This window comes from Pseudonaja textilis, chromosome 13 (genome assembly GCF_049901715.1).
Source record: "Pseudonaja textilis isolate UNSWEBS1 chromosome 13, rPseTex1.2, whole genome shotgun sequence".
Lineage (NCBI taxonomy): Eukaryota > Metazoa > Chordata > Lepidosauria > Squamata > Elapidae > Pseudonaja > Pseudonaja textilis.
The window spans coordinates 17,673,453-17,701,432 of NC_142002.1; the positions used below are offsets into that span (position 1 = coordinate 17,673,453).

The window sequence follows — 27,980 nt, forward strand, 5'->3', positions numbered from 1 at the left end:
CTAGTCCAACCCCTGCTAACATTCCAGACAAATGGATGTCCAGTCTCTTCTTAAAAAACTCCAGTGATGGAGCATCTACAACTTCTGGAGAGAAGTTGTTCCACCAATTAATTGTTCTCACGGTCAGGAAATTTCCTCCTTAGTTTCAGGTTGTTTCTTGATCCGTTTCCATCCGTTGCTTCTTCCCCTGCCTTTGGGTGTTTTGGTGCCTAATAGACTTTACCTTTCATACTTTTTTGTCCTTTTAGCTTCCTTCCAGTCAATATTTTTGATAAGAGCGATGGGGAGGAATCCATTTCTAACCGGGTTATTGTTGTTTTTTTCATGATCTCGGGGGTTTCACGAACCTCCGAGAGATAAAAATCTATAGGACTGAAGCACAACCCAGTTCACAAAGCAGTTGCGGTTTGCACTTGTAACAACAGGAAACCGCTTTTTGGATTAACGGTAAGAATCTGTTGTACTTCAGAAATGGCGATTCTTTTCAAACAGGATGTCTCTTTTTGCTGAATCGGCCTGAATTGCACCCAAATAAGGACTTCGGAAGAATTTTAGCACAGTTCAGCGCTAATACTTCTTCACTTCTCTCACACGCCGTCAAGGGCCCTGCAGATCCTTCACATTTAGTGCCCAGAATTGGAGATTTTATTTTGGGAGAGGGGTCTGCAGAGAGGAAATTAAAAATAATAATAATCAAAATGGCAGTTCCAATTGTGCAATTGCAACACACGTAAACAAAGATGGGGCTTTGCCCTTATGAGTTGTAGCTGACGTCTGGGTTTGTTGCCTCTTCTAAGGCCATCCTTATATACCCCACAGTAATTGTTTATATTTGTCACCTTGTCCCAAAGGTGCCTTTTTTAAGAAGCAACTGGACTTTCTGGTTTTTCTTTGAAGATATTTCATTTCTCATCCAAGAAACTTCCTGAACTCATGGACGGTTCCAAAGCCGAAGAGCCAGAGCTCTCCAAAGATGTCTCCGTGGTCATGTGGCCGGCATGGCTAAATGCTGAAGGTGCACAGAACACTGTTTCCTTCCCACCAAAGAGGTCCCTATTTTTCTACTTGCATTTTTTACATGCTTTCGAACTGCTTAGGTTGGCAGAAGCCGGGACACGTAATGGGAGCTCACTCTGTTACGTGGCGCTGGGGATTCGAACCGCCAAACTGCCAACCTTTCTGATCGACAAGCTCAGCGTCTAAGCCACTGAGCCACCTGCCTTGACTTACCAAAAATGGCTTGGGATTTTAGACTAGGAACATTCCAGAAATAAGTCCCCCAGATGGATGTAACTCATGCTGCTACCCTGGAGTTTTTCTATGGAGTTTTTTTATTTTTATTTATTTTGTTTAGTCAAGCAATTGTTAGAGAACAGGTATAAGTATAAACATGGTTATGAATACATGAAACGGATGCATATAAGAAAAATATAAAAGAAACAATAGGACAGGGACGGCAGGCACGTTGGTGCGCTTATGCACCCTCCAGGGGCGAGGTCAATAGTAGACAGTAGTAGTAGTTTAGTAGTATAATATAATAGTAGCTTCTCAATCATCTATGGAGCTTCTCAGTCATCCAGGTTACGGTTGTCCCTAAGGTACTTTTTTTAAAAAAAGCAACTGAACTTCCTTGTTTTGTTTCTTCTTTTGAAAACATTTTGTTTCTCACCCAAAAAGTTTGGGTGAAGAAAGTTCTTGGATGAGAAACTAAACGTTTTCAAAGAATTTCTTTTAAAAACAAACCCAAGAAAGTCCAGTTGCCTTTTGGAAAGAAAAAAGCATCTTTGGGACATTCCTCTTCTACCTACAGAATCACAGAGTTGGAAGGGACCTTGGAGGTCTTCTAGTCCAACCCCCTGCCTAGGCAGGAAACCCTACCCCACTTCAAACCAATGGTTCTCCAATCTCTTCTTGAAAACCTCCCGTTGTTGGAGCATTTGCAACTTCTGGAGGCCAGTCGTTCCACTGATGAATCTTTCTTTTTTTTAATTTTCAATCCCCTGGTTTTGCTAATTCCCCCCGATTAATTAACCCGATTAACCTTTTACTTCGACACTCCCGTTTCTGTTCAGAAAAGATCCCTTCTCGATCACAGCTGCCTTGATCCTTGGCTAATCATCCCATGGGGGCCGGCGGAAGAAGGAATCGGTGAATCGGAGCGGCTAATTACGCTTGGAGATGCGCTCTTCTGCTGTGGGCGGCCACTTGCCATGCGCCAGGCTCGCCTCTCTGTGAACACTCGGGCCCCCGAGGGAATCTTTTCAAGCACACTGGACACAAGCTGTCATGGGGGTTGAGAGAGAGAGTCAAACGTAAATGCCTCTAAGCAGCCACGGCTAAAGCCCCTGATGCCTCTTGTCATAAGCTGAGGAATGTGCACGCTTCACACACACACCCGACGCATGAAGCATGGGGGGAAAGGCAGCTCCCTTCCGTGACACAAACACACATGGACAGATGCCCCCCCCATACACACACACACACACACACACAACGCTGGAGAACCGGACTTGGTAATCAGCACATGGAAAAGGCATGTGCTTTCTGAGGTCCCCTGGCCAGGAAGCAACTCAGAAACAGGCCTCTCGGCGTGGTAAACAAACGCGGCGAAGCTTCTGCGTACGTTTCTTCCTCCCCTTTCCCGAGGGTGGTTTGCGGCTCCCGTTCCTGGGAATTTAGGAAAAGTGGGTGAAAAGAAGAATGCGGGTGGCTTGGCCCGTGGTTGTGTCACCCCCAAAAAAGCAGCTGAAGGAGGCAGGAAGGCCTAGCCTGAGAGCTACGTAGCCCAAACCTGGATTTCCCAATGGAGGAAAAGTGGTTTGCTTGACTAGGACGGCACCCAAGGTGGCGCTTGAGGTGGCCGTTCTCTTCGGCCAGGGATGGACGGGTCAGGGGACCGGAAGGAACCTTCCCCTTGGTTTTTCTCCTGTCACCTCCAGCTCTTGAGCCAAGGAGGTGTCTGTGCCGAGAAAGGCGAATATTTATAGCTCAAGGTTGAAACGAAGGAGCCTTGCCGCTTGCTCTGGGAGCTTGCTTGTTTTTTCGCAGACGTTTCATAACCCAGCTAGGGAACATCATCAGTGCTAGAAGGGATTGGGGTTTGCAGAGATGAGGTGGGGGAGGAGGGGGAGGACTGTGGGGTCCTTGGTGCTCTCTGAGCTTGGTGGGGGTTTTTGCTGACATTTCATGACCAAACTAGGTAACATCATCAGTGCTAGAAGTGAGAGGGCTTTGTGGTGGTGGTGAGGAGGAGGAGGAGGAGGAGGAGGAGGAGGGGAAGGGGAGGGGAGTAGGAGGAGGGAGGAGGAGGGGAGGAGGAGGGAGGAGGGGGGAGGAAGAGGGAGGAGGAGGAGGAGGAGGAGAAGGAGGGTGGGGGGAGGAGGAGGAGGGAGGAGGAGGGGAGGAAGGGGGGGGAGGAGGAGGAGGGAGGAGAAGGAGGGTGGGGGAGGAGGAGGAGGGGAGGAAGAGGGAGGAGGAGGAGGAAGGGAGGAGGAGGAGGACTGTGGGGTCCTTGGTGCTCTTTGAGCTTGGTTGGTTTCTTGCAGACGTTTCATGACCCAAACTAGGTAACATCATCAGTGCTAGAAGGGAGTGTGAATGAGAGCAAACTCCACTCCCTTCTAGCACTGATAGTGTTTCCTCGATTGGGTCATGAAACATCTGCAAGAAAACCCACCAAGCTCAGCACCAAGGACCCCACAATCCTCCCTCCTCGCCCTCCTCCTCCTCCTCTCCACAAGCCCCTCTTCTTTTTGGAACTGATTCTGCTACCTAGTTGGGTCATGAAACGTCTGCAAGAAAACCACCGAGCTCCAAGAGCCCCCAGGATGCATCCGTGGTTCTCCTTGTCTCTGAGATCACAGCTAAGCAGGCAATCCCATGACTACACAACCAGTGATGCACCAGCCCAATCGGGCTGAGCAAAAGAGGGAGTCGGCTCCCCCAGTTGGAGGTGGGAGGCCCTGGCTCAGCTCAATCTGTTCCAGGACCTCCATTTCTCCTCCCCCTTCACTGAGGATCAAATTCCCATTTCCTCTTTGACACACAATCCTCCTGACGTTGTCACTCCCGTGAGAATTAATGTAGCTTTTGGCACCCAGGCAGGCAACAGGAACACAGCGCTGGTTATTTTTATAGATTTTTTGTTATCTTAGCCCAAGGCTTGGCCAAAAAACGCTTCTGTGTCTTATTTTAGATCTTCCCGTTGACAAATGGTGCTTCCTGTTCGCATTTGAATCCTTAACTTCCACCAAAGAGCTTTAAAACCCTCTTTCAGAACCCTCCTCCTCCTCCTCCTGTACCACCGCGTTGTCCCCTGCCCTGGGGCTCCTTCGTCTGAAGGGGTGTAGAGTTTTCCTGCCTAAGGAGGGGGTTGGACTAGAAGACCTCCAAGGTCCCTTCCAACTCAGTGATTCTAAACCCTAAATTCTCAGTGTTTAAGAGGCGAAGGACTAGCTGAGCCTTTTTTTTTTTCATCCTGGAATTGAAGTTCAGCACCAAAAACCCATCAGTTGGTTTGTTGCAATGGTGAAAGTGCTGGACTAGAGACTGGGAGACGGTGAGTTCTAGTCCCACCTTGGTCATGAAAGCCAGCTGGGTGACTTTTGGCCAATCACCAGGAGACAATGAGTTCTAGTCCCACCTTAGGCATGAAAGCCTACTTGGTGACTTTGGGCCAATCACCAGGAGACAGTGAGTTCTAGTCCCGCCTTAGACATGAAAGCCTACTTGGTGACTTTGGGCCAATCACCAGGAGACAGTGAGTTCTAGTCCCATCTTAGGCATGGAAACTGGCTTGGGCCAATCACCAGGAGACAGTGAGTTCTAGTCCCGCCTTAGGCATGGAAACTGGCTTGGGCCAATCACCAGGAGACAGTGAGTTCTAGTCCCACCTTGGTCATGAAAGCCAGCTGGGCGACTTTTGGCCAATCACCAGGAGATGATGAGTTCTAGTCTCACCTTAAGCATGAAAACCAACTGGGTGACTTTGAGCCACTCTCTCTCACTCTCTCTCCCCACCCCAATCCACCTTGCAGGATTGTTGTTGTGGGGAAAAAGAGTGGTACAGATCAAGGAGATTTACTTTATGTCACTTTGCTTTCCTGCAAGCCTGATTTATGTGTTGCTTAATTTTTCCCCCTGCTGTGTCTGTCGCTTTCTCTCTCCGAGGTCACAAACTGAGACAGGGAAGACCCAAAGAAGCCCAAGGGCAGGCGAAAGAGAAAGGAGAAAATGGAGATTTTTTATTTATTTTTTTAAAATAATAATAGGAGGGAACATTGGTGTAAAGTTGACGGATGCAGTGGAAGACTATGGATCCGATTGCTTATAAATACAGCTTTGCATTTGGGCCGAAGTGGCATCCAGGACTTTCAAGGAGGCTGGTGGGAAAACCAACCTCCCCGCCCGACACACACACACACACACACGCACACACACAAACACAGCTTTGTTCTTGACTGCCTTCCTGCCAGATGAAGGACGCCGTTACAAACTGGAGAAAGGCAAGCCTGCTGCTGTGGTGGCTGTTTTCAGAGAGGATTACAGGAGTTTATTTATAAAATACCCAGGTGGAGCAGGTGGGATGGGGGAAGCAGCAGCCGCAAATGCAGAGAAAAGGGGAGGGGAAACGCTCTTTCCCAACACATGTCATCACTGTTTTTCAGAAACTGTCTTTATGGGGGGATCATGGACCACTCTGCAAAACGGGCTCTTGACTACATATTGCGCTTGTGTTCTTCAAGACCAAGGGTCTCCCATACTTGGCCACATTAAGACTTGTGGGCTTCAACTCCTTCTGGAAGTCCACAAGTCTTAACGTGGCCAAGTTGCCAACTCCCAGAAGGAGTTGAAGTCCACAAGTCTTAAAGTCCACCACTTGTGGACTCCAACTCCCAGAATTCCTCAGGCACCTATGCTCCTTAAATGAACCAGACTGAGGTCCAGGAAGGGCCCACTCTATATTTTGTTTGTATTTGTCTCGGAATTCTGGAAGTCCACGACGTTGTGGACTTTGCTTGTGGGCAAATTGTGGTCTTTAAGACTTGCGGACTTTGCTTGTGGGCAGATTGTGGTCTTTAAGTCTTGTGGACTTTGCTTGTGGGCAAATTGCGGTCTTTAAGACTTGCGGACTTTGCTTGTGGGCAAATTGTGGTCTTTAAGACTTGCGGACTTTGCTTGTGGGCAAATTGTGGTCTTTAAGTCTTGTGGACTTTGCTTGTGGGCAAATTGTGGTCTTTAAGACTTGTAGACTTTGCTTGTGGGCAAATTGCGGTCTTTAAGACTTGTGGACTTTGCTTGTGGGCAAATTGTGGTCTTTAAGACTTGCGGACTTTGCTTGTGGGCAAATTGTGGTCTTTAAGTCTTGTGGACTTTGCTTGTGGGCAAATTGTGGTCTTTAAGACTTGTAGACTTTGCTTGTGGGCAAATTGTGGTCTTTAAGACTTGCGGACTTTGCTTGTGGGCAAATTGTGGTCTTTAAGACTTGCGGACTTTGCTTGTGGGCAAATTGTGGTCTTTAAGTCTTGTGGACTTTGCTTGTGGGCAAATTGTGGTCTTTAAGACTTGTAGACTTTGCTTGTGGGCAAATTGCGGTCTTTAAGACTTGTGGACTTTGCTTGTGGGCAAATTGTGGTCTTTAAGACTTGCAGACTTTGCTTGAGGGCAAATTGTGGTCTTTAAGACTTGCGGACTTTGCTTGTGGGCAAATTGTGGTCTTTAAGTCTTGTGGACTTTGCTTGTGGGCAAATTGTGGTCTTTAAGACTTGTATACTTTGCTTGTGGGCAAATTGCGGTCTTTAAGACTTGTGGACTTTGCTTGTGGGCAAATTGCGGTCTTTAAGACTTGTGGACTTTGCTTGTGGGCAAATTGTGGTCTTTAAGACTTGTGGACTTTGCTTGTGGGCAAATTGTGGTCTTTAAGACTTGTGGACTTTGCTTGTGGGCAAATTGTGGTCTTTAAGACTTGTGGACTTTGCTTGTGGGCAAATTGTGAACAAGTTTAAGACTTGTGGACTTCAACTCCTAGAATATTTTTTGCAGCAGATCCTTGTTTATCATAGGATCATGGGGCTGAAAGGGACTTTGGAGGTCTTTTGAACCAGGGATGGAATGGAATGGAATGGAATGGAATAGAATAGAATAGAATAGAATAGAATAGAATAGAATAGAATATGGAATGGAATGGAATAGAAAATAGAATAGAATAGAATAGAATAGAATAGAATAGAATAGAATAGAATAGAATAGAATAGAATATGGAATGGAATGGAATGGAATAGAATAGAACAGAATGGAATAGAAGATGGAATGGAATGGAATGGAATGGAATAGAAAATAGAATAGAATAGAATAGAATAGAATAGAATAGAATAGAATAGAATAGAATAGAATAGAATAGAATAGAATAGAATAGAAGATGGAATGGAATGGAATAGAATAGAATAGAATAGAATAGAATAGAATAGAATAGAATAATAAAATATAGATATAGAATAGAATAGAGCACCCACAACTTCTGAAGGCAAGTCATTCCACTGATGGTTTTGCGAGGAAATTTCTCCTCAGTTCCCAGTTGCTTCTCTCCTTGATGAGTTTCCACCCATGGCTTTTTGTCCTGCCTTCAGATGCTTTGGAGAATAGCTATTCTCCAATATCTATCCTGCAATACATTTCCTTGGATTTCAATGGGCTTATTTTAAGTCCCTGAAGCCTTCCGTGTGTGGCTGATCTCTAGATTGCGTTTCACACGACTGCTTATTCGCGGAACAACAATTCACTCCATTATCCCTGGTTTCTGGCATCAGCCAGCACTCCCTGAACCAGAAACTCATCCAAGAGATGGAATAGCATAGATTTACGGTTCAGAGCATCGCTCAAATAGATTCCCTTCCCTCAGCCAAGAAGTTATGGCTTAATGATCTCACTCTAGCCCTCGGGTCTGACTCTCCTTCCTTAGAGAAGCCAAGCACAGATTGGCTGTCTGTCCTTTTTTATTTTATTTATTTATTTGGTTTATTTACTTTAGTTTGTCAGGCATGTATGAGAAAACTGGTATAAGTATGAACATAATGTATAATCATATAAGCGGGTATAAGTATATACATAATAATTGAGTACAAATAAATGGGAACCGTAGGACAGGGACAGTAGGCACACTGGTGTGCTTATGCACACCCCCTTAGAGACCTCTTAGGCATGGGGTGAGGTCCACAGTAGACAGCTTAAGGTTAAAGTTTTGGGGGTTTGAGGCTGTAACCACAGAGTCAGGGAGTGAGTTCCAGGCCTTGACCCCTCTGTGGCTGAAGTCCTATTTTCTGCAATCGAGTTTGGATTTTTGCTTCTCAAAAATGCCCCTGATGTTCCACAATTCTCACCAGGCTACAGGTATCCCACAGTCCCATCTGTGGGGCCTTCAATTGGGTTTTGGAATCACTCGGGAAGGAGGAAGCCAAGAAGGAGAGAGAGAGAAAGAGAGAGAGAGAGAGAGAGAGAGAGAGAGAGAGAGGGAGGGAGGGAGGGAGGGAGAGAGAGAGAAAAGAGCTTTTGGTCATTATTTGATTCGCGCTGAATAATTCTCTCCGGTGGAAAGGGAGCTATTTTAATCTGGCGAGAGACATCTTTCGACAGAGGCCAACTGAGGTATAGCTTTAGAAAAAAGGCAGCCGATGCTAGCTGACATCCAGCCTTTCGGTTCTGCCCTTCTCATTCTGTCAGCCCAACCAGTCTGCAGTCCTAAAATTGCTTGCCCTCGAATCGTCTCTTCCAACCAAATTTTAGGACATGTGGACTGCAATTCCTAGAATTCCCCAGCTCGCATGCTATCCAGCTGTAAGATGTGTGGACTTCAACTCCCAGAATTCCCCAGGCATCATGCTATGGAGGTTTAGCTCCCAGAATTCCACAACCAGGATGCTATGGAACTTTATGATTTGTGGGTTTTAATGACCAGGTGTGATGACCCAAGGGCATGGCACAAAGGCAACACAGTCAAATAAGCAAGGAGAATCCTGTTAGTACTTCCAGTTTTGCCCCCAATGTCTAGATTACCTTCAGCTGGAGAAAAACTCTCCCTTTGACTGTAGAAAATTCAGTCCAAAACAAGGCACACACAAACTGTAACTTAAAATCCGAACAAACCAAACTGAAGTAATTAGCTTGACAGGGCAGGAGAAGGAATTTCAGACTTGAAAGCAGAGCAAAATTCACACAGTTGGAAAGACACCAGGAACACAGATAAGCCTCGATGATACCAGATAAATTCATGTTTGCTCCCAACAGCTTGCTGTGTGCAGCTTCCTTTTTTATACACTGTGTTCCCAGCTGCAGCTAATGAAGGGAATCAGGGCCTTTTCCTTCCCCGTAAGCCATGCAATCCATGTTGCTCCCTTCTCCATTCCTCCCTGCATGGCCTAGGATGAAGAGGGGGTGGGCCTGGGTCTTCCTCTGAACTCCCTCTCCCTTGTTCTACTTCTCCCCTGCTCTGCCCAGATGGACTTTGCCCTTCCCCAGTTTCTTCCACAGCCAACGGAGCCACACTCCCTCTCCCTGTCAGCTGTTCGGCTTCCTCCTCCGAGTCAGATTCCGGCAGGGGCATGACACCAGGTTACTAACTTATCAACTGCAGTGATTCGCTTAACTTTGGCAAGTAGGGACAAAATTCACTGAACAAATCTCTCACTTAGCAACAGAAATGTTGGGCTCCGTTGTGGTCATAACTGGAGAACTACCTGTACTGGTCACCTGGAGGAAACCCAGTACACCAATTCTAGGTATTCACTGTGCAGTTTTGACTTTGTCTCTCTGTCCCCTTGACAAGTAAAATCGCAAAAAGCAAAGATTTCACCAGCAGCCTCTTTTTCAACTCCCTGTGGAAGGTTTCAGTCCGTAGGAGCTGTTCATTTGTGACAAAATTGTCTTTCATTTTACTGAACATCAAGAGAGCAAGCCTGAATTTCTCCCCCCTTTTTTTTTAATAAATACACACTATGGGGAACTCAAGTTGATTTAGTTCTGCGTCTTCACCCGATTATGATCTAACTCAGCCATTGGGGACAAAACAGTTGTAAAGTATATGGTAGTTAATGACAATGCATAAAATATTAGTACTAATAAATAAATAAAGGCAGCTCCCTCCTGATGAGTTCAGTTCCTGGGGAGTTAATAAAAAACATCCATATTGCAGACTATTAATTTCATTTTTTTTTTCCTGAGGGGCAGGATGTGGAAGGCTGATTTGCGATCTGTTTAATAAGCAACACTCCTGACAGGAGATTTGTCTTATAAAATGATACTTAAGATCCTTTAAAAGGCGCTGTTTTGAAAGGAGAGTGGACACCCCCCCAAATGCCACCCCCCCACCCCAAGATGACCAATCACAATTGTGTGATCAAAAGCCCTTTGCACGATGCAAAACATCCATACAAAACGATGTGTCATAGACTTTGAGAATAACCTTAAAGAACAGAAGGAAGAGAGAGACACAGCTAGGATAAGTTAAGAGAAAAGAAATTTGAGTCCGGTGCCAGAAATGTAATTTGAGAAAGCATTTCAAGGAACCCACCCTAGTTTCCTGGGAGATAAGAGGAGGGGGGGTGTATTCAGTCTTGCAAGATGTTGTTATTGTAACTTGATAACAAAAACAGTAATAGCATTTTAACTTTTGTTTCCTAGTTTGACGTGTTGACAGGATTATACCTCCTTTGTGTAACCTCAACGGCCCTCTTGATTTTTTTTTGACCCTCTTCTTTTGACCCTTAACTCTTCCAGTAAAAGTATTTACAAAGACCCGGATGGCCTTCCTAATTTTTCCTTTCATATTATCCTTGAGAAAAAGGGACGGTTGGGTTCTCAGCTCGACCAAGCTAAATATTGAAACATTAGGAGCCAATCAACTCAAAAGCCATTTTTTTGAACCCATAGCATTCCAAAGGCTGATGAAAGCAAATTAATAGCAGCCTTTTTATAAGCCGAGGTACTGGAAAGTGTTTTAAGAAATGTGTATTCTCTATTTCACTCTTGCTGACACCAAGCTCACAAGTTTCTTAAAAAGTTTCAATGTCGATCTTATCAACTTGATCGACGGAGCTTCTGTAGGGTTGCAGACAGAAATATTTTCTCCCCTCATACCTGAGACCCTTAACCCTTTGTATCCGGAGAGGAGCGGGCTTGGGTTTGCAGTCTTTTGCAAGGCAGAATTGTTTAGCTTTATAGAATCTTTCCCAAATTCTTATACCAAATCTGATTGCTCTAAAACCATCTCACAGAGGCTTTCTTTCCAACCCCTCTCGATGGTGTGTTGGGCATAGAACCACAAATCATTTCCATCAGGTTGGCTGGGACTTATTTTATGTGAGTTGTAATCCCCGCTCAACCTGCGAAGACCCGGTGAATAAAATTTTCTGCAAAAAACCCTGACTGGAAACAAGGGGTCTACTAATGAGGGCAGACCACCATCTAGTGGCACTAAGATGAATTACGGGCAACTTGGTTCAGTTAATCTAGAAGTTTGATTGCCTCTTTTCCAACGGACAAGATTTTATTTTTTTTAAAAAAAAAAGCTTTGGGAACTTAACATCAGTTGGGAACTTACATCAGAGGTAACGTCTCTCCATACATTTGAAGTTGCTCTTGAAAGCTGGTGCCTTTTTTTTTACAAGTGTCAGTCAGAAGAGAGGCAACGGGACTCATGGTTTATCCACACAACTCTCTGGCAGGCTGAAGTGCGTGTGTGAAGGGCTTCCTTCCTCTCCCAAGGAGGAAGACATCTTGGGATTTAGGTTCATGGTGCTTTTTTAGCTGGGGAGGCAGCCATTTTTTTTCTTTATCCTCGAATGATATAACCAGGTATTTCCTTCTCTGTTGACTTACCTACCATCTACCCTGCGCAGTGGTTAGAACACAGTATATTGAAGCCAAACTCTGCCCACTGCCAGCAGTTCGATCCTAACTGGCTCAAGGGTGGACTCAGCCTTCCCTCCTTCCAAGGTAGGTAAAAGAACCCAAATTGTTGGGAGCAAGATATTGACTCTGTAAACCGCTTAGAAAGGGCTGTAGAGCGCTGCAAAAACAGTATATATAGTCCTAAGGGCTGTTGCTATTGCTATCTCAACCCTGCGTGGTTTCCAAGATACAAGAACAAAAGGCTGAACATTCTGCTTTGCGAGCGGAATTCACCATCTATTTCAGAAGATTTCTTGACAATTAAAAAGCCCTACCCTGTTGTGGTCTGCCGGCAGCCTGCGGAGACAGCAGCAGAGTCAGAAAGTGGGGAAGAACACGGGCCAGTCCTGGTCTGGAGAGAACTTGGAGGGTCCTGCATCCGATGCAGAGATAGCGCCTGGGCCATCTGGGAGTTGTGCTGCTGACTCCGGAGTCTCCAGAATCTGACAGCAGCGAGGCAGAGGAGTAAGGGGAGCCTGTTCCCAGTGCGCATGTGCACAGAGCTGCCAGAAGGCAAGAGAAGTTAAGACAAAAGAGGCGACTCGGGAGTAAGGCTTGGAAATGATTACCCCTTCCATAAGGATATAAAGGAAGCTCAAAGGGACAGGAGTCTTTGCAGGAAGCAACGTTGTTTGCTCTGGTTGGTTTAAAAGCTTCATGGTGAATTTGTGCTCCGCTTGGTTTTGAAAGACTTAATCGGTCCTTTAGTCATTGGCAGCACTTCAAGTAAGATAAAGGTGCACTCTTATCAGACTTCTCCCGAAGAACTTTGGCAGACGACTATTTGTAACCGGTTGAGACTCATTATGGGCTGTGAATGATGATAATTCACAGCTGTTGAACTAAAATAAAAGGGTTTTGGATTTAACGTGTGTTTGTTGGTATCTCAGGAAGCCTCGGTCAGAACATACCCACTCAAGGAAAGATTTATTATTTTGTTTGAAGGAAAAGAATAACGACTAAGCTAAATACACTATTGAAATACAGGTAGTCCTCAACTCATGACTCCAATGGAGCCCAAAATTTCTGTTAAGTGAGACATTTGTTAAGTGAATTTTGCCCCTTTTTATGACCTTTCTTGCCTCCGTTGTTAAGTGAATCACTAGAGTTGATAAATTAATAACCCAGTGGTTAAGTGACTCCAGCTTCCAACTGACTTCACTTTACAACACTGCAACCGTCATAAATACGTACTCTTGCCAAGCGCCTAAATTTTGATCCTGAGACCGTGGGGGAACGCTGCCACGGTTGTGCATTAAAAACGGTCACAAGTCCCTTTTCCCAGGGCCGTTGTAACTTTGAGTGAACTGATGTAAGTCGAGGACTACCTACAAAAGCCTCCCTTTTTTTTTTACAAACCCGATTTAAAAAAAAAAGAAAAGTTTAGAGACGAGACCACGAAATTACATCTTCATATGGAGATGTGGGGTTTTTTTTTTCCTTTTCTTTTAATGCAGCTTAATCTCACAGTTGGCAGCATAATATGAGCATAAAGACACAACTGGGAAGGGATTCTGGAGGCAGCATGCAAACACTGTTTGAAGCAAGAACTAAAAGAAACAAAACGAAACAAAAACCCTATCCAAACCCCTTTCCTGGGTGGCTCTGCGGTGGATTTTTGTGTGTGTGTGTGTGTGAGAAGAAACACCGCCTTGGTTTGGTCAAGACCTGATTCAGGTAAGGCAGGGTTCCCCTGTGCACACAGGTGTTTCTTCTTTTTTTAAAAAAAAAAAGAAAAAAAACCAAACAAATCCCATTTTATTCATGACATTAAAAAAATAAGATCTGTAACTTGAGTAAAAAAAAAAAAAACCAGCCAAACAGCGGATTTCTGGTGCAGTTTGAAACCTATTAATCGACCTCACGATTAAACCTTAATCGTGTTTTTTTTCTCCTTAAAAAACAAAACAAAACTGAATATTATTATTTTTTTTTAAAAAAAGGAACAAAAACCAATTCTCTCTCTAAAAAAAAAAAAGGCCTATTCAGAAAGAAGAGGATACTAGACTGTGAATTCCAGCGCTTTGGAGAAAGTTAAAGAAAGTCTCTTTCTTCCCCCACCGCCAAGAAAATCGGCACCTTTTAATAGCTGTCCTACCATTTCCCACCATGCTTTCTTTTTTATTTTTTTTGGCATGGTCCGTCCTTCTTAAGTTTCCCTACGAAACAAGAACCTGTACATGTTTGGTTCCAGAGGAGGCTGAAAAAAGGTGGGTGGGAAGAAGGAAGTGGGGAGGAATGAAAGGAGAGAGCGGAGTCCACAAAGAAGAAATGAGGGACTCAACAACGTTGGAAAAGAACATGCAACTAAAATATGAATACGATGGACCCTGGCGACGAGACAGATTTTCGTTTGCTTGTTTTTAAAGGACAGGAAGGAGAAGTGAACACCTCTGGGTTGGTTCCTGCGTGTCCATCTTCAGGTGGTCCAGCTGAGAGAGGCTCCCTTGGTCAAGAAGGGGGGGGGATAGGCTCCCCACCTACCCACCGGGCCCCTGGGGAGCGGTCCAAGGTCCTTAGGTTTCTCTTTAAAAGACAGTGTAGAAATTTGGATTCCTGGAAAAAAAAACCAACCCAACCACCTGCTTCGCTTGAGGGGGCAGAAGGGGGGAAAGGGGGAGGAGTTTCTTCGCCTGGCCTCGCCCCTGAGGCCTGTGCCCAGGGGAGAGGGCGGGGGAGGGCGTGTCCGAAAGAAGCCCCGCCCTTCCGGTCGGCTTCACAGGTAGAGCTCGCTGGCTTTGATATGCTCTAGCTGTTCCCGTAATTGGTGGAAGGACGGCCGGTGGGCGGCATCCAAAGTCCAGCATTTTTTCATCACCTCGTAGACAATCTGGGGGCAGCCATCCGGAGAGTCCATCTTGTACCCCTTTTCCACACGAGGGACCACGTCCTTCAGAGGCTGCGGGTGGGGAGGGGGGGGGGAGAAAAGAGAGGGGGAGGAAGTAACACGTTTAAGCCCAGCTCTGATTAAAAGGAAAAAAAAAACCAGAAATAGCTTTGACTTCGACTAGGAAACCACTTCTGGGCTTTGTGCTTGAGGTGGATAAAGGTGAAACTTTTGACTTTGGGTTTTTGCCTATTAGATAAGATTTGTTCTTACAGAAATGGCTAGTTTCTACCAACCTGCTTCCCACGGAAGACCTGTAGATTGCATGAGCCCAAAAGAGGGCTGCGAAAATATCTACAGACCATGGAAATAAACTGTTTCAACTCCTTCCCTCAAAACAGAGCCCTGCACACCAGAACAACTAGACACAAGGACAGTTTTTTCCCTAAACGCCCTCACTCTGCTAAACAAATAATTCCCTCAACACTGTCCAACTATTTGCAAAGTCTGCACTACTGCTACTGTTAATCTTCTCATCACTCCTTATCACCCCTCCCACTTATGACTGTAACCTTGTTGCTTGAATCCTAACAATTTATATGGACTGTTTCCTAGTATGATTTGATTGTACCTGATGATTCTTGACTCTTGACTGATGTATCTTTTCTTTTACGTGCATTGAGAGCATTTGCACCAAAGACAAATTCCTTGTGTGTCCAATCACACTTGGCCAATAAAGAATTCTATTCTATTCTTTTCCATTCCATTCTATTCTTATTGTACCCTATGACTATCATTAAGTGTTGGACCTGATGACTCTTGACTCATGTATCTTTTCTTTTTTTATGTACACTTAGAGCATTTGCATTGAGACAAATTCCTTGTGTGTCCAATCCCACTTGGTCAATAAAGAATTCCTTCTTTCTTTCTTTCTTTCTTTCTTTCTTTCTTTCTTTCTTTCTTTCTTTCTTTCTTTCTTTCTTTCTTTCTTTCTTTCTTTCTATCTATCTATCTATCTATCTATCATCTATTTTTCTATTACTATGAAACAGGAAAAAGTTGTGGGTAGATCTTAATTCCTTATTCAACTGCACCAAAGGAGTCAGAAGTCAATACCTTTCCCTCCACTTCCTTCCCCCCCACTGTTCACTCCCCTTTTTCCTTCCCTAATTTCCCTAATTTCCCCTTGATGTGAGCTCAAATGGACTCCGGGGGATGGTAGAGGACAGGAAGGCCTGGAGGGACGTTGTCCTTGGGGTCACAATGGGTCGGACATGACTTCATGACTAACAACATCAACAATCTCCCTAATATTTGCTTTGGTATTCTCTTTGTATGTTATATTATAAACTAGATAGATAGTTAGATAGATAGATAGATAGATAGATAGATAGATAGATAGATAGATAGATAGATAGATAGATAGATAGATAGATAGATAGATAGATAGATAGATAGATAGATAGAGATGAGAGAGAGGGAGAGAGATGACAGACAGACAGACAGACAGACAGACAGACAGATAGATAGATAGATAGATAGATAGATAGATAGATAGAGAGAGAGAGAGAGAGATGATAGATAGATAGATAGATAGATAGATAGATAGATAGATAGATAGATAATAGATAGATAGATAATAAATAGATAGATAGATAGATAAGATTAGATAGACAGACAGATAGAGATAGAGATGATAGACAGACAGACAAGACAGACAGACATGATATAGATGGATAGACAGACAGACACACAGAGATGATAGATAGAGATGATAGTCAGACATACAGAGATGACAGATAGGTAGACAGACAGACATGATATAGATGGATAGGCAGACAGATGCAGAGATGATAGATAAGATAGACAGACACACAGAGATGATACATAGATAGAGATATAGACTGTGTGTGTGTGTGTGTGTGTGTGTGTGTGTGTGAGAGAGAGAGAGAGAGAGAGAGAGAGAGCATAGATCCACAGGTGTAAGGTCCAAGCTGACTACTTCATTGTTTACTGCCTATAATACAGGAATCTCCCGACACTGGCAGCTTTTGTAAAGGAACTATCAGATAAGCCGGGGGGGTCAGGAGCCAAATACTTTGGAGGCCCTTGAAACTTCACTTACAATTCTCGGATAAGGCACTCGCCCAAAGGAATAGATTTCCCAGAGAAGAATTCCGAAGCTCCACACGTCTGATTTGGTTGAAAATTTCTGCCAAGGTTAGAAGAAGACACAGACAGAGAGAGAGAGAGAAAGAGATTGTCAAAAGACCTGGATCGAGCTGGCCAGTTGTTCCGCCACCAGAGTACGTCATCCTTTGTAGAGAACCAATTATCAAATCATAGAATCCTAGGGCTGGAACTTCTAGTTGCTTCTACTTCAATCCCCTGCCCAAGGCAGAAGGTCCTATACCATCCTGAACAAACGGATGTCCAAACTTTTCTTGAAAACCTCCAGTGATGGAGCATCCACCACTCTAGGAGGGAGGATATTCCATTGATTCATCGTTCTCACGGTCAGGTAATTCCTCTTTAGTTCCATGTTGGATCTCCTTCTCAGGAGCTTCCATTGTCCTACCCTCAAATGCTCTGGAGAATAAGTCAATCCAGATTTCCCCGTGGGAGCCCCTCAAGTATTGGAGACAAGCTGTCCTGTCTCCCCTAATCCTTTTCTTCATCAGGCTAAACATCCCTTGTTCCCTTAGCAGTACATCGTACGATTTACACCCCAGGTCCCTGGTCATCTTTGCCTGGTCTTAAAGAGTGTCATGCCGCTGTCCGAATCTGACTCGGAGGAGGAAGACGAACAGCTGACAGGGAATGAGAGTGTGGCTCCAACCCAAAGAATATCAAATTGGAATTGGGGATTGTACAGGATTGGGCACTATAAACAGGCAGCCTTAAGACACTGAATTAAGAAATGGGGGTGAACTTGACCAAGCTGCAAGAGGAAAAAGGACTTCAACTTGAAGGAAGAACCAAACCCTGTGTCCTTGTGGACCTTGTCAAGCCCTACCTGGATGAGCCAGGAGTTCGTTGTCAACCCCCCTGAGATGCCTCACTTACCTTTTCTCTAAGTGCTTCTGGTGCTGTCCATTTCACCGGGAGCTTGCCGGTGTCCTGGGTGGACGAAGCTTCCTTGGTCAACCCAAAGTCACTGACTTTAGCAATATTGTCCTCCGAGACCAACACATTCCTCGCCGCCAAGTCCCGGTGAACAAAGTTGTTGGCTTCTAAGTACGCCATGGCTTCGCAGACGTCTCTACGGGCGAGTGAGGAGTGACGTTCAAGAAAAGGCGGGCTACACCACCAAGAAACCGCCATCTCTCCACCATGAAGCTTCAACCACCACCCCATTTTTTTAAGCTACGAACACTCCCCATCCGAGCATTTTCTTCCCCCCAAAAAAGCAACATACTTACAAAGAAAACTTCAACAAACAGTCGCCTCCCAACACAGATCTTCCACGGGAGCGAAGATAGTCGACTAAACTTCCCTGCCAGGAGATTTGAGAGAAAGGATTAAGATGGCCAAGAAGTGATAAGAGAGCCAGTCTGAAACTCAAGGGAATTTCATCTTCAATAAACTGACATTGAAAGGGGTTTTCCCCGCCGTTCTTAACAAGGTTGGAGACAACACAAGACTTTTTTTTTTAGTCTTCTGAAATTTTTAAACTTTGACTTTCTCTTTAAACACGTAAAGGCTAACCTTGTTCTTAATTCGATTTTAAACTATGTTTTTAGCCATGCATTCCAAGGGTTTTTTATTAGGTTGTTGCCAATTGCCCAGAGTCACCTAGGTGGGTATGGGCGGGTGTAGAAATGTCATAAAGAAATAAATACCCTGTCTGAAAATATCCTCCAAAAGGCAGACCAAGAACACCTTCAAATCCCATGAAATTCTGACATCAAACTCGTCCCAAGACTGTACCGCTGATATATCAGCAATATTGATTAAAAAGGGGAATGGCTGAACAAGGCAAGAGTGCAATTAGTGGCACCCCTAAGTAGATGACACTCTCCTCTTTGTGTAGGAAGCAGAAACACACACACACACACACACCCATGTAGGAAAGCAAGGGAGAAAAACCAATACATTTTCAAAACTGCAGCTTACGCCAGTAGTAAATAGCATTTCACTCTGGAAATTAACTGATAGGGGAGGTACAAGGAGGTGAATGGGAGAGGGAGGGAGGGAGGGAGGGAGGGAGGGAGGGAGGGAGGGAGGGAGGAAGGAAGGAAGGAAGGAAGGAAGGAAGGAAGGAAGGAAGGAAGGAAGGAAGATAGTTAACCCTAAGGGTTGCTTGGAAGTGTTATCAGAAATGAAATAATTCTAGTAGAAATAATGTTGATTGCAACAGGGTATGTGGGAAAGGGAAGTTGAAGTAACTCCAACTTCTCCTCCGATTCTGGGAAACAGAGAAGATGAAAAGAAGAAGGATGCTAATCAGCCTTTCTTCTCCATTTCTGGGGTTAAAAGAATTTGATTCCAAAGACCTTAAAGGCTGAATGTGAATCAACACAAAGACTTGAAAAGTCAAGATGTTGGAAACGATGTAAGGAAAGAGAAGAGGATGACCAGTAGCAAGATGAATGGTGATGAGAGCACTATTTGAAGACCTGATGGACCAGTTTAGTCCTGGAGAAAAATCTTTCTTGTTGACTAAGAGTCAACATTGACTTGATGACCCATAATCAATGAACCAATCAAAAATCATCAGAAAGCAGAAGCCAAATTTAAGGAGGCGTCCTCCTTCTCCATAGGTAAGTCTCCCATTGCTATGTTCTTCATCAACGTCCAACTTCCAGACCAACCGTCCTTGGAAAGCACAGCAAGGTCTTACCTTTGCCATAAATTCTGTGACAATGTAGAGGCCCCCTTTCTCCTCCACGATCACCCCCAACATCTGGACCAAATTGCTATGCCGGAGCTGCCTGCAATAAGATGGACCAAATGGAAAGAAGATCAAAGAGGCATCAACCAGCGTTTTCCATGATAAGTGAAGGCCTTCATGCAAGGGACATCACGCCTACCACCAACCTCAAAGGAAGACCCTACTTTCGCACAACGTAGTTATGGAGTCCCACCTTCCCCTTGTTTGATATGCCTTAAAGAGTTCGTGTCCCAAATGTTTGGAGGGTTATTTCTCTTAACTTCCCTTGGCGTGTAAGAGAAGTTCCCCAAAACCTCCACGGCAGAGGTGGATATGTAGCAGGTTCTGACTAGTTCTGGAGAACCGGTAGCAGAAATTTTGAGTCGTTTGGAGATCCGGCAAATCCCACCTCTGACTGGCCCCGCCAACCCCATCTATTCTCCGCCTCCCATTGAATCCCAGCTGATTGGCTAGGTCTTCTTTGGTTGCCCTGCACAAGAGAACAGAGCTGGAAAGCAGGTTCTTTTGTTGCCCTGCACAGGAGAAAGGAGCTGGAAAGCTGGCTAGTGGGGTGGGGAGGGAATGGAGATTGTACAGAACTGTTGTGGTTAGCTGGCAGCAGGTGTGGACAGCTGAGGAGAACAAGGACTCAGATGAGCGGTCAGGACCATTAGGGAGTGGACTGCTGCCTTCAGAGACTGGCAGCAGCGATGAGGAGGTTCCCGAGGAGCCTGTGCCAAGTGTGCACGCACATAGGGTTGCTCACAGGACAGAGCAGTTACAGCAGCACAGGCGACTCGGGAGTAAGGCTGCAAGATAATGGCCCCTCCCTCAAGAGGATAAAAGCCAGGTTTGAAGAAGCGTTCTTTGCAGAAAGCAAAGACGTTCTGAAACTCAGCCTCATGGACATTATAGTTAGTATTTGAAAAACTCTTGTAAACTATTTCTTATCTGTGAGTTTTTAGCAGCCTTGACAAACAACTTGGCGAGACTCTTTCTTGTCGGAGAAAATTAGTTGGAAGTAGCCTTTTATCTGTGAAGAAACAGAACTTGTGGATTAAACCTTAAAAGGTGGGGGCTGCTGCCTTTGTCTGGTGTTGGCTCTCTCGGAACCAGGTTGGGTCAGAACAGTATCTTTCCCCTGCCATGCCCACCAAGCCATGGCCACAGAACCGATAGTAAAAAATTCTGAATCCCACCACTGCTCCACAGTTTTAGTTTATATGGGAATCTAGGAGAAGCAAGACCTTTTGGGGTAGCGGTCCTAACATCTCTTCTATGGACTCTAGAGCTTGTCTCCTGAATGACAATTTGGGACCAAGTAAATCTATTCTCCACTGTTTCCAAAGCCAAAGCTTTCGGGAGAAGCTGGATCGACGCAGCCTGATCTCCAGGCACGGCTTCATTCTCCGCCATCTTTCTTGGCAACCAGATGTTAATCCAAATCGAGGAGTTAAGGACGCAGGGACTCACGTCATCACTGAAGCTTCGGCCAAGAAGGCTTGTGCGGTGGCGTCATTTTTGATGCATTTCACAGCCACCTTGTTTCCGTGGTAATCACCCAGCATCACATCTGCAAAAGAAAGCAGGCGTCTGAAGGAAGGAGATGGGATCGAGTGGGTCACAAACAGACCAACTCAAGATCTCTTTTTTTTCCAGAGTAGGAAAAGCATCTGTCCCAACCACATCCTAGCTTGAAAAGTTTAAACCAAAGGACGTCGATCAAGTTCACGCGCAACCAAGCGGCCTTCTCTCCTCTCCATTCATCTCTCTTGGCAAGGAAGAACACAGGTGGTAGAATTTAAGGCCGTGCTTCCCAAAAATTTTTCCTTCGGGGCCCCAAAAACCGCTTATCCAGAAGTTAAGAGGTCCTTCAAAACTGAGTGTCTCACCATGAGAAACCGAGAGGACAGCTTCTGGGTGTGACTCACCTCCAAACTCTCCCTTCCCAATGGTCTGTAGCAGCTTCAAGTCTTTCATATTGAGGGACCATCCGCCTGGAAGGAGAAGCAGAAGGTGAAGATGGAGGTGGAGGAGGGGAAGGGGAAGGACAGGGGGAAGGAGGAGGAAGAGAAGGAAGAGGAAGAAGAGAAAGAAAGAAGAAAAATAATAAGAGGAGGAAGAGAGAAAGAAGAGAAAGAAAGAAAAAAGAAAAACAAGGAGAGGAAGAAGAGAAAGAGGAAAGGAGGAAGAAGCGGAAGAGAGGAAGAAGAGAAAGAAGAAAAATAATAAGAGGAGGAGAGAAAGAAGAGAAAGAAAGAAAAAGAAAAATAAGAAGAGGAGAGGAAGAAGAGAAAGAGGAAAGGAAGAAGAGGAGGGGGAGGAAGAGGAGGAGGAGAGGAAGAAGAAAGAAAGAGGAAAGGAGGAAGAAGAGGAGGAGAGGAAGAAGAGAAAGAGGAAAGGAGGAAGAAGAGGAGGAGGAGCAGAAGAAGAGAAAGAAGAAAAATGAGAGAAAGAAGAGAAAGAAAGAAAAAAGAAAAATAAGGAGAGGAAGAAGAGAAAGAGGAAAGGAGGAAGAAAAGGAGGAGAGGAAGAAGAGAAAGAAGGAAAATAATAAGAGGAGAGAAAGAAGAGAAAGAAAGAAAAAAAAAAAAAAAATAAGGAGAGGAAGAAGAGAAAGAGGAAAGGAGGAAGAAGAGGAGGAGAGGAGGAGGACAGGAAGAGAAAGAAGAAAAATAATAAGAGGAGGAGAGAAAGAAGAGAAAGAAAGAAAAAAGAAAAATAAGGAGAGAGGAAGAAGGGGAAGAGGAAAGGAGGAAGAAAGAAGAAAATAATAAGAGGAGAGAGGAAGAGAAAGAAAGAAAAAAGAAAAAGAGGAGGAGGAGGAGGAGAGAAAGAGGAGGAAGAGGAACAAAGAAGAAAAATAATCATAGGAGGAGGAGGAGGAAAGGAAGAAGAGGAGGAAGAAAAATAAAAGGAACTACAAAAAAGGAGAAGGAGAAAAGGAGGAAGAAGAGAGAAAGAAACACGAGTAGGGGGAAGGAGAAGGAGGAGAGAGGAAGGTAAAGAGCCCACGCCAGCCGAGCAGCCCACTCAGCTTCCGCGGGGCACTTACTCCGTGAGAATTCGTCTTGCGCTGCCACGGTGCCCTCCATGACCTTCGGCTTCATGAGACGAGTGCAGAGCCCATCCGCGTCCGAGGTGTAGTGCTGCCAGAGAGCGGAACATTTATGGATTGTGGATTATGTTGAAGAACCGGTTCGCTGAACATGTGTGTGGGACTAACTGCTTGGGATTTTGGTCCTAGCTGTGGCTTCCCTTCCATCTTGACTACCATAAAACGACCGACTCCCAGGGACGGAGTATTGTACGCGCGTGGATATTATACGCCAATAAATAAGTCATAGGTAGAAGACGGGCGGATGCTATCAATGCCACTGCTGTAGTGATGACCTTTTAGAATAAAATAGAATGGAATAGACTACCAGAGTTGGGAGAGACTTTGGAGGTCATCTAGCCCAGGGGTGGCCAACCTTTTGGACCTCAGGGACCACCAAACTCATCATTTTAAATCCCGCGGACCAGAGACCCTGGGAAAATCCCCCCAAAAAAGTCTGCGGGAAAATCCCCCACCCCGTTTTTCCTACCGATCGATCGTTCTTTATTTGGGATCGCAGGATACCGTCTCCATCTCTGTTCTCAGGAGAAAGGAGAGACTTTTGGCTTCATGCAAGGAAAGCAGCAGAAGCTGCAGAAGTCTTTCTTTCTCTCCCCCAAGCTCCGCCAGGAATGAGCCTTTGTGACACTTGTCATGCCGCAACAGCCTCTTGGATCAAGGAGGCCTTGCAGGGCCCCAAAGACTCATTTCTGGCGGAGTTTGGGGGAGAGAAAGACAGACTTTGGCTGCCTTCCTTGCGTGCAGCCAAAAGCAGAAGAAGAGAGAAGCGGAAAGAAGCAGCCCGGTGGCCAGGCACGTGAGGCACATGGGATGAGAGGGGCAAGTCCCCCTCCCCGCTGCCATTTCCCACTACCTCGTGTTGTTTGCAATGCAAATGACACAAGCCTTGTGTTCCCGTGGGCCTTGTGTGTTCCCGTGCAGCCTGGATTAATTGCTTTGGGGGATGTTTTGGGAGTGACATTTCTCTGCAGACCACTAACATTTTCTCGTGGGCCACCAGTGGTTCCCGGCCCACCAGTTGGCAACCACTGGACTAGTCCAATCTCCCGATCAGGCAGGAAAAACCTTTACCATTTCGGACCAACGGCTGCCCAGTCTCTTCTTTGAAACCTCCAGTGTTGAAGCACCAACAATTTCTGGAGGGAAGTTATTCCACGGATTAATTGATTTGGGAATTAGAGAATACCAGAGTTGGAAGGGACCTTGGAGGTCTTCTAGTCTAACCCCCTGCTCAGGCAGGAAATCTTAATTACCATTTCGGACAGATGGTTGTCCAATCTCTTCTTCAAAACTTCCAGAGATAATGAAGAAGATATTTAGACTGTGCAGAAATGGACAGGCTGACATTGAAAATCAAACAGAAAGAAGACACAGAATATTATCAAACTTGGAACTTATTCTACCAGTGGCTGGGGGAAAAAAAGGGGGGGTGGGGTGGAGAATAAGAATGGCATTTGCATTGTAAAGCAAATGAAATACCCAGACAACAGGATGTTTATTCAGCACAAGGGAATGTAATGAACAGGAAATCAATAAAATTTATAAAATAAAAATAAAAAAAACTTCCAGTGTTGGGGCACCCATAACTCTTGGAAGCAAATGGTACTTCGTAGTATCTCATGGTACAAGTGTTGTATCTTATGATTCTTGATGAATGTATTTTCTTTTTTCTTTATGTACACCAAGAATTTATACACCAAAGACAAATTCCTTGTTCGTCCAACCAAATTGGCCAGTAAAGAATTCTATTCCATTCCATTCTATTTTCTATTCTATTTTCTATTCTATTCTATTCTATTCCATTCCATTCACTTATTTTCTATATTCTATTCTATTCTCTTATTTTCTATTCTATTATGTTCTTTCTCATTCTATTCTATTTTTTTCTCATTCTAGTCTATTCTTTTATTCTATTCTTTCTCATTCCATTCTATTCTTTCTCATTCCATTCTATTCCGTTCGTTCTCTTTTTTAAAACTCTTTATTGAAATTCAAATATTAGAAAGTTTACAAAAATTTCAAAATATTAAAAAAGTTTACAAAAATGTCTATAATAGAAGATGCGTCAATACCTTTCAACACTGTTTTCTTGACAGTACAATAAATGCAATACATACAGTTAATACTTGACAATTATTCACAGTATTAGTAATACTAATTCACAGTGACTCTATTCTGTTCTTTCTCATTCTATGCTATTCTCTTCTATTCTATTCTGTTCTGTTCTGTTCTGTTTTGTGCTGTGCTGTGCTGTGCTATGCTATTTTAAAAAGGACACACGCTCACACAAACCCAACCACGTACACACGTTCCAGTCAGGGTGAAACTGCTTCTGGGTCTCTCTGCTCCCTCTAAGGGCCCCAATTCGTGCATCTGCTATGCCCCCCTTTGAAAGAAAGATGGTCCCAGGCCGCAGGGCATCTTCCGGGCTGCCAAGTCCCCCAAAAGTCCCAACGACCCCGCGGCTCCACCAGGGGGCAGTAGGACGCCGGGCAAGGCTGCCCCACCAGGTTCTGCTTGGAGGCTACGGAAAGAATGGGGAACTTCCTCGCCCAACGTTTTACAAGCGTTAACTCCACCCTCCCTCCCACCCACCCACCCAAGGGAATTAACTGCTTGGTTGTCCGTCACCACCGAGAGACGCTTCCGCCAGGCGCTGCCCCAGCAGAGCAGAGCCGCAGCTCCATTGCTGCTGCGGCTGCTTTGGTAAGAAGGCGCTTTTGGTATCGCTCAGACGTGTCTTCCTGTCTCTTGTAGGGATGTGAGAGGCAGGAAACGCAGAGCACACTTAACCTGCCCTTGCTGTCACCGCATTGGGTGGGGGTGGCGGGGTCAGGCCACCAGGTTCAGGTGGGTGGGTGGGTTTTGAAGCCGGCACGCTAGCTCATTCGAGATTTTTTTTCCCCCCACAACCGAGGGATGATAGGATAGCAGTCTTCCAATATCTCAGGGGCTGCCCCAAAGAAGAGGGAGTCAAGCTATTCTCCAAAGCCCCTGAAGGCAGGACAAGAAACTAACCAAGGAGAGGAGACATTGAAGGAGAAGTTTCTTGACCGTGAGAACAATTCATCCGTGGAAAGGGCTCGCCTTGGGGAGCTGTGGAAAGCATTGGAGGGTTTTAAGAAGAGACTGGACAGCCAGTGTAATAGAATGTCCTGCTCGACCAGGAGGGTTGACTAAGAAGATCTCCAGCTCTGTTACTCTGCTATTCTATTCTCCAAAGCAGCGGTCACCAACCGGTGGGCCAGGGACCACTGGCGGGCCGTGAGAAAATGTTGTGGTCCGCAGAGAAATGTCCCGTCCCCCCCAAAGCAATTCATCCAGGCTGCACAGGAACACAAGGCTGCGCCGCCCACATGGCCCGTGGGAACACAAGGCTTGTGTTGCTTGCATTGTGAACAGCACGAGGTCGTGAGGGGAGGGGGGGGAAGGGCAGAGGGGGGAGAACTTGCCCCACTCGCCCCACATGCCTGGCCTGGCCACCAGGCTGCTTCTTTCTTCTTCTGCTTTTGGCTGCACGCAAGGAAAGCAGCCAAAGTCTGTCTTTCTCTCCCCCAAACTCCGCCAGAAATGAGTCTTTGGGACCCTGCAAGGCCTCCTTGCTCCAAGAGGCCGCGCCGGCAAAGACTCATTTGTGGCGGAGTTTGGGAGAGAGAAAGAAAAGACTTCTGCGGCTTCTGCTGCTTTCCTTGCATGCAGTCAAAAGTCTTTCTCTCTCTCCCCCCGATAACGGAGCTGGAGACGGTATCCTGCGATCCCAAATAAAGAACGATCGATCAGTAGGGAAAACGGGCTGGGGGGATTTTCCTGCAGACATTTGGGGGGATTTTCCCAGGGTCTCTGGTCCGCGGGATTTAAAATGATGAGTTTGGTGGTCCCTGAGGTCCAAAAAGTTGAACCACAGTCCCTGAAGGCCGAACAAGCAGCCATGGAGGGAAACTAATCGAGCAATGTAGAACTAAGGAGAAATTTCCTGACAGTTAAAAAACAATGAACCAGTGGAACAACAACTTGACTCAAGAAGTTGCAAATGCTCCAACCTTGGAAGTTTTTAAGAAGAGGTTGGTCTGAAATGGTATACGGTTTCCTGCTTTGAGCAGGGGTTGAGCTAGAAGACCTCCAAGGCCCCTTCCAACTCTTGTTATTCGGAGACCCAGGGGAGGCACCCCACCCCGGGGCTCCCCCTGCCAACCTTGGCCCAGGCTCACCTCCACGAGTTGCATCAGGTTTTCGAAGTAGACCTCTTCGTCGATGCTCAGCTTGCTGGAGGAGTAGATGATGCGGTAATGTTCCACCTTCCCTTCACAGCTGACGCAGAGCGTGTAGTCGCCCGGGTAGTTGGTGCTCTCGCGCACAAGGAACAGGCCCGTCTCCGGAGGGTAGAGCAGCCGCTCCGCTTGCTCCCGCGTGATCTTCCCGTGAAACCAGCTGAGGAGGCGGGGGGAAAAAAAAGAGACCGAGAGGACAGTCAGAACGTCCCAGCGCTGGCCTCAACGAGGGCTAGAAACTTATTTCTTCTTCGCAAGAAGTTCCACCATGCGCCCCCCCCTCCGTGGCAGAGACTGGCAGAACAAATCCCATGTTTTCTCTCTCTGTATCAGGGGGTGAGCAAAAACGAGTCAAAATAAAAGCCGTACGTGTCTGGCTTGCATGGTGGACGTTTATTTGTATTTCACTAGTTCGATATCCATGCTTCGCTACGAAACTATGTGTGGTCGGGCTTAGTTTTTGGGGGAGGAAAATAAGGGAGGGGGAATTGTGGCTCTGCCTGTCAGCCTCCATCGGCATTCACCTGGCTAGCATCCTGTCCGTGTGTGAGAGTTGAGGGCTGTTTGGAAACTGAAACAGTATTTGCTATGTGAGCCTGAGCGTGGCTTAGCTCAACTGTTCTGTCCTAAAGCTGATTACCGCTGTGAAACTAAAAACGAAACTCTTCTCCTCTGCTTGTGTTTTACATTTGGGAGAGATTTCTTTTCAAGTGGGGAGGGGGAGTAGAACTCCTTAGCATCAGAGCGTGTTAATAATAATAATAATAATATAGCAAATATGAATGCTCTGATGGGTTTTTCTTTTTTGAAAAATCCTTTCTTAGTGAGCACCTAGAAGCCAAGAGGAACATAAGTCCCAAAATTTAAGTTTGTAGGCTTTACAGTTCTGGAGATTTTGTGATGATGTGTGAGTGGTATTTCGCTTTATATATACATACATACATACATACATAT

At 45.5% G+C, this 27,980-nt stretch overlaps 1 protein-coding gene across 2 annotated transcripts in view; it reads right to left on the minus strand.

Annotated features, from left to right (window-relative positions):
• Positions 1 to 13,565: 13,565 nt before the first annotated feature.
• Positions 13,566 to 27,980, minus strand: part of CSK (C-terminal Src kinase) — a 44,117-nt gene continuing 29,702 nt past the window's right edge. For both annotated transcript variants that reach the window (XM_087941529.1, XM_087941528.1), the window contains exons 5-13: positions 26,967 to 27,186; positions 22,696 to 22,789; positions 21,572 to 21,637; positions 21,114 to 21,213; positions 19,611 to 19,701; positions 18,190 to 18,263; positions 17,834 to 18,029; positions 16,893 to 16,979; positions 13,566 to 14,839 (exon numbers count right to left, since the gene is read on the minus strand). In XM_087941529.1, coding sequence (XP_087797655.1) covers positions 14,657 to 14,839; positions 16,893 to 16,979; positions 17,834 to 18,029; positions 18,190 to 18,263; positions 19,611 to 19,701; positions 21,114 to 21,213; positions 21,572 to 21,637; positions 22,696 to 22,789; positions 26,967 to 27,186 — 1,111 coding nt within the window. In that variant the 3' untranslated portion in view covers positions 13,566 to 14,656. The remainder of the gene's footprint in view (positions 14,840 to 16,892; positions 16,980 to 17,833; positions 18,030 to 18,189; positions 18,264 to 19,610; positions 19,702 to 21,113; positions 21,214 to 21,571; positions 21,638 to 22,695; positions 22,790 to 26,966; positions 27,187 to 27,980) is intronic.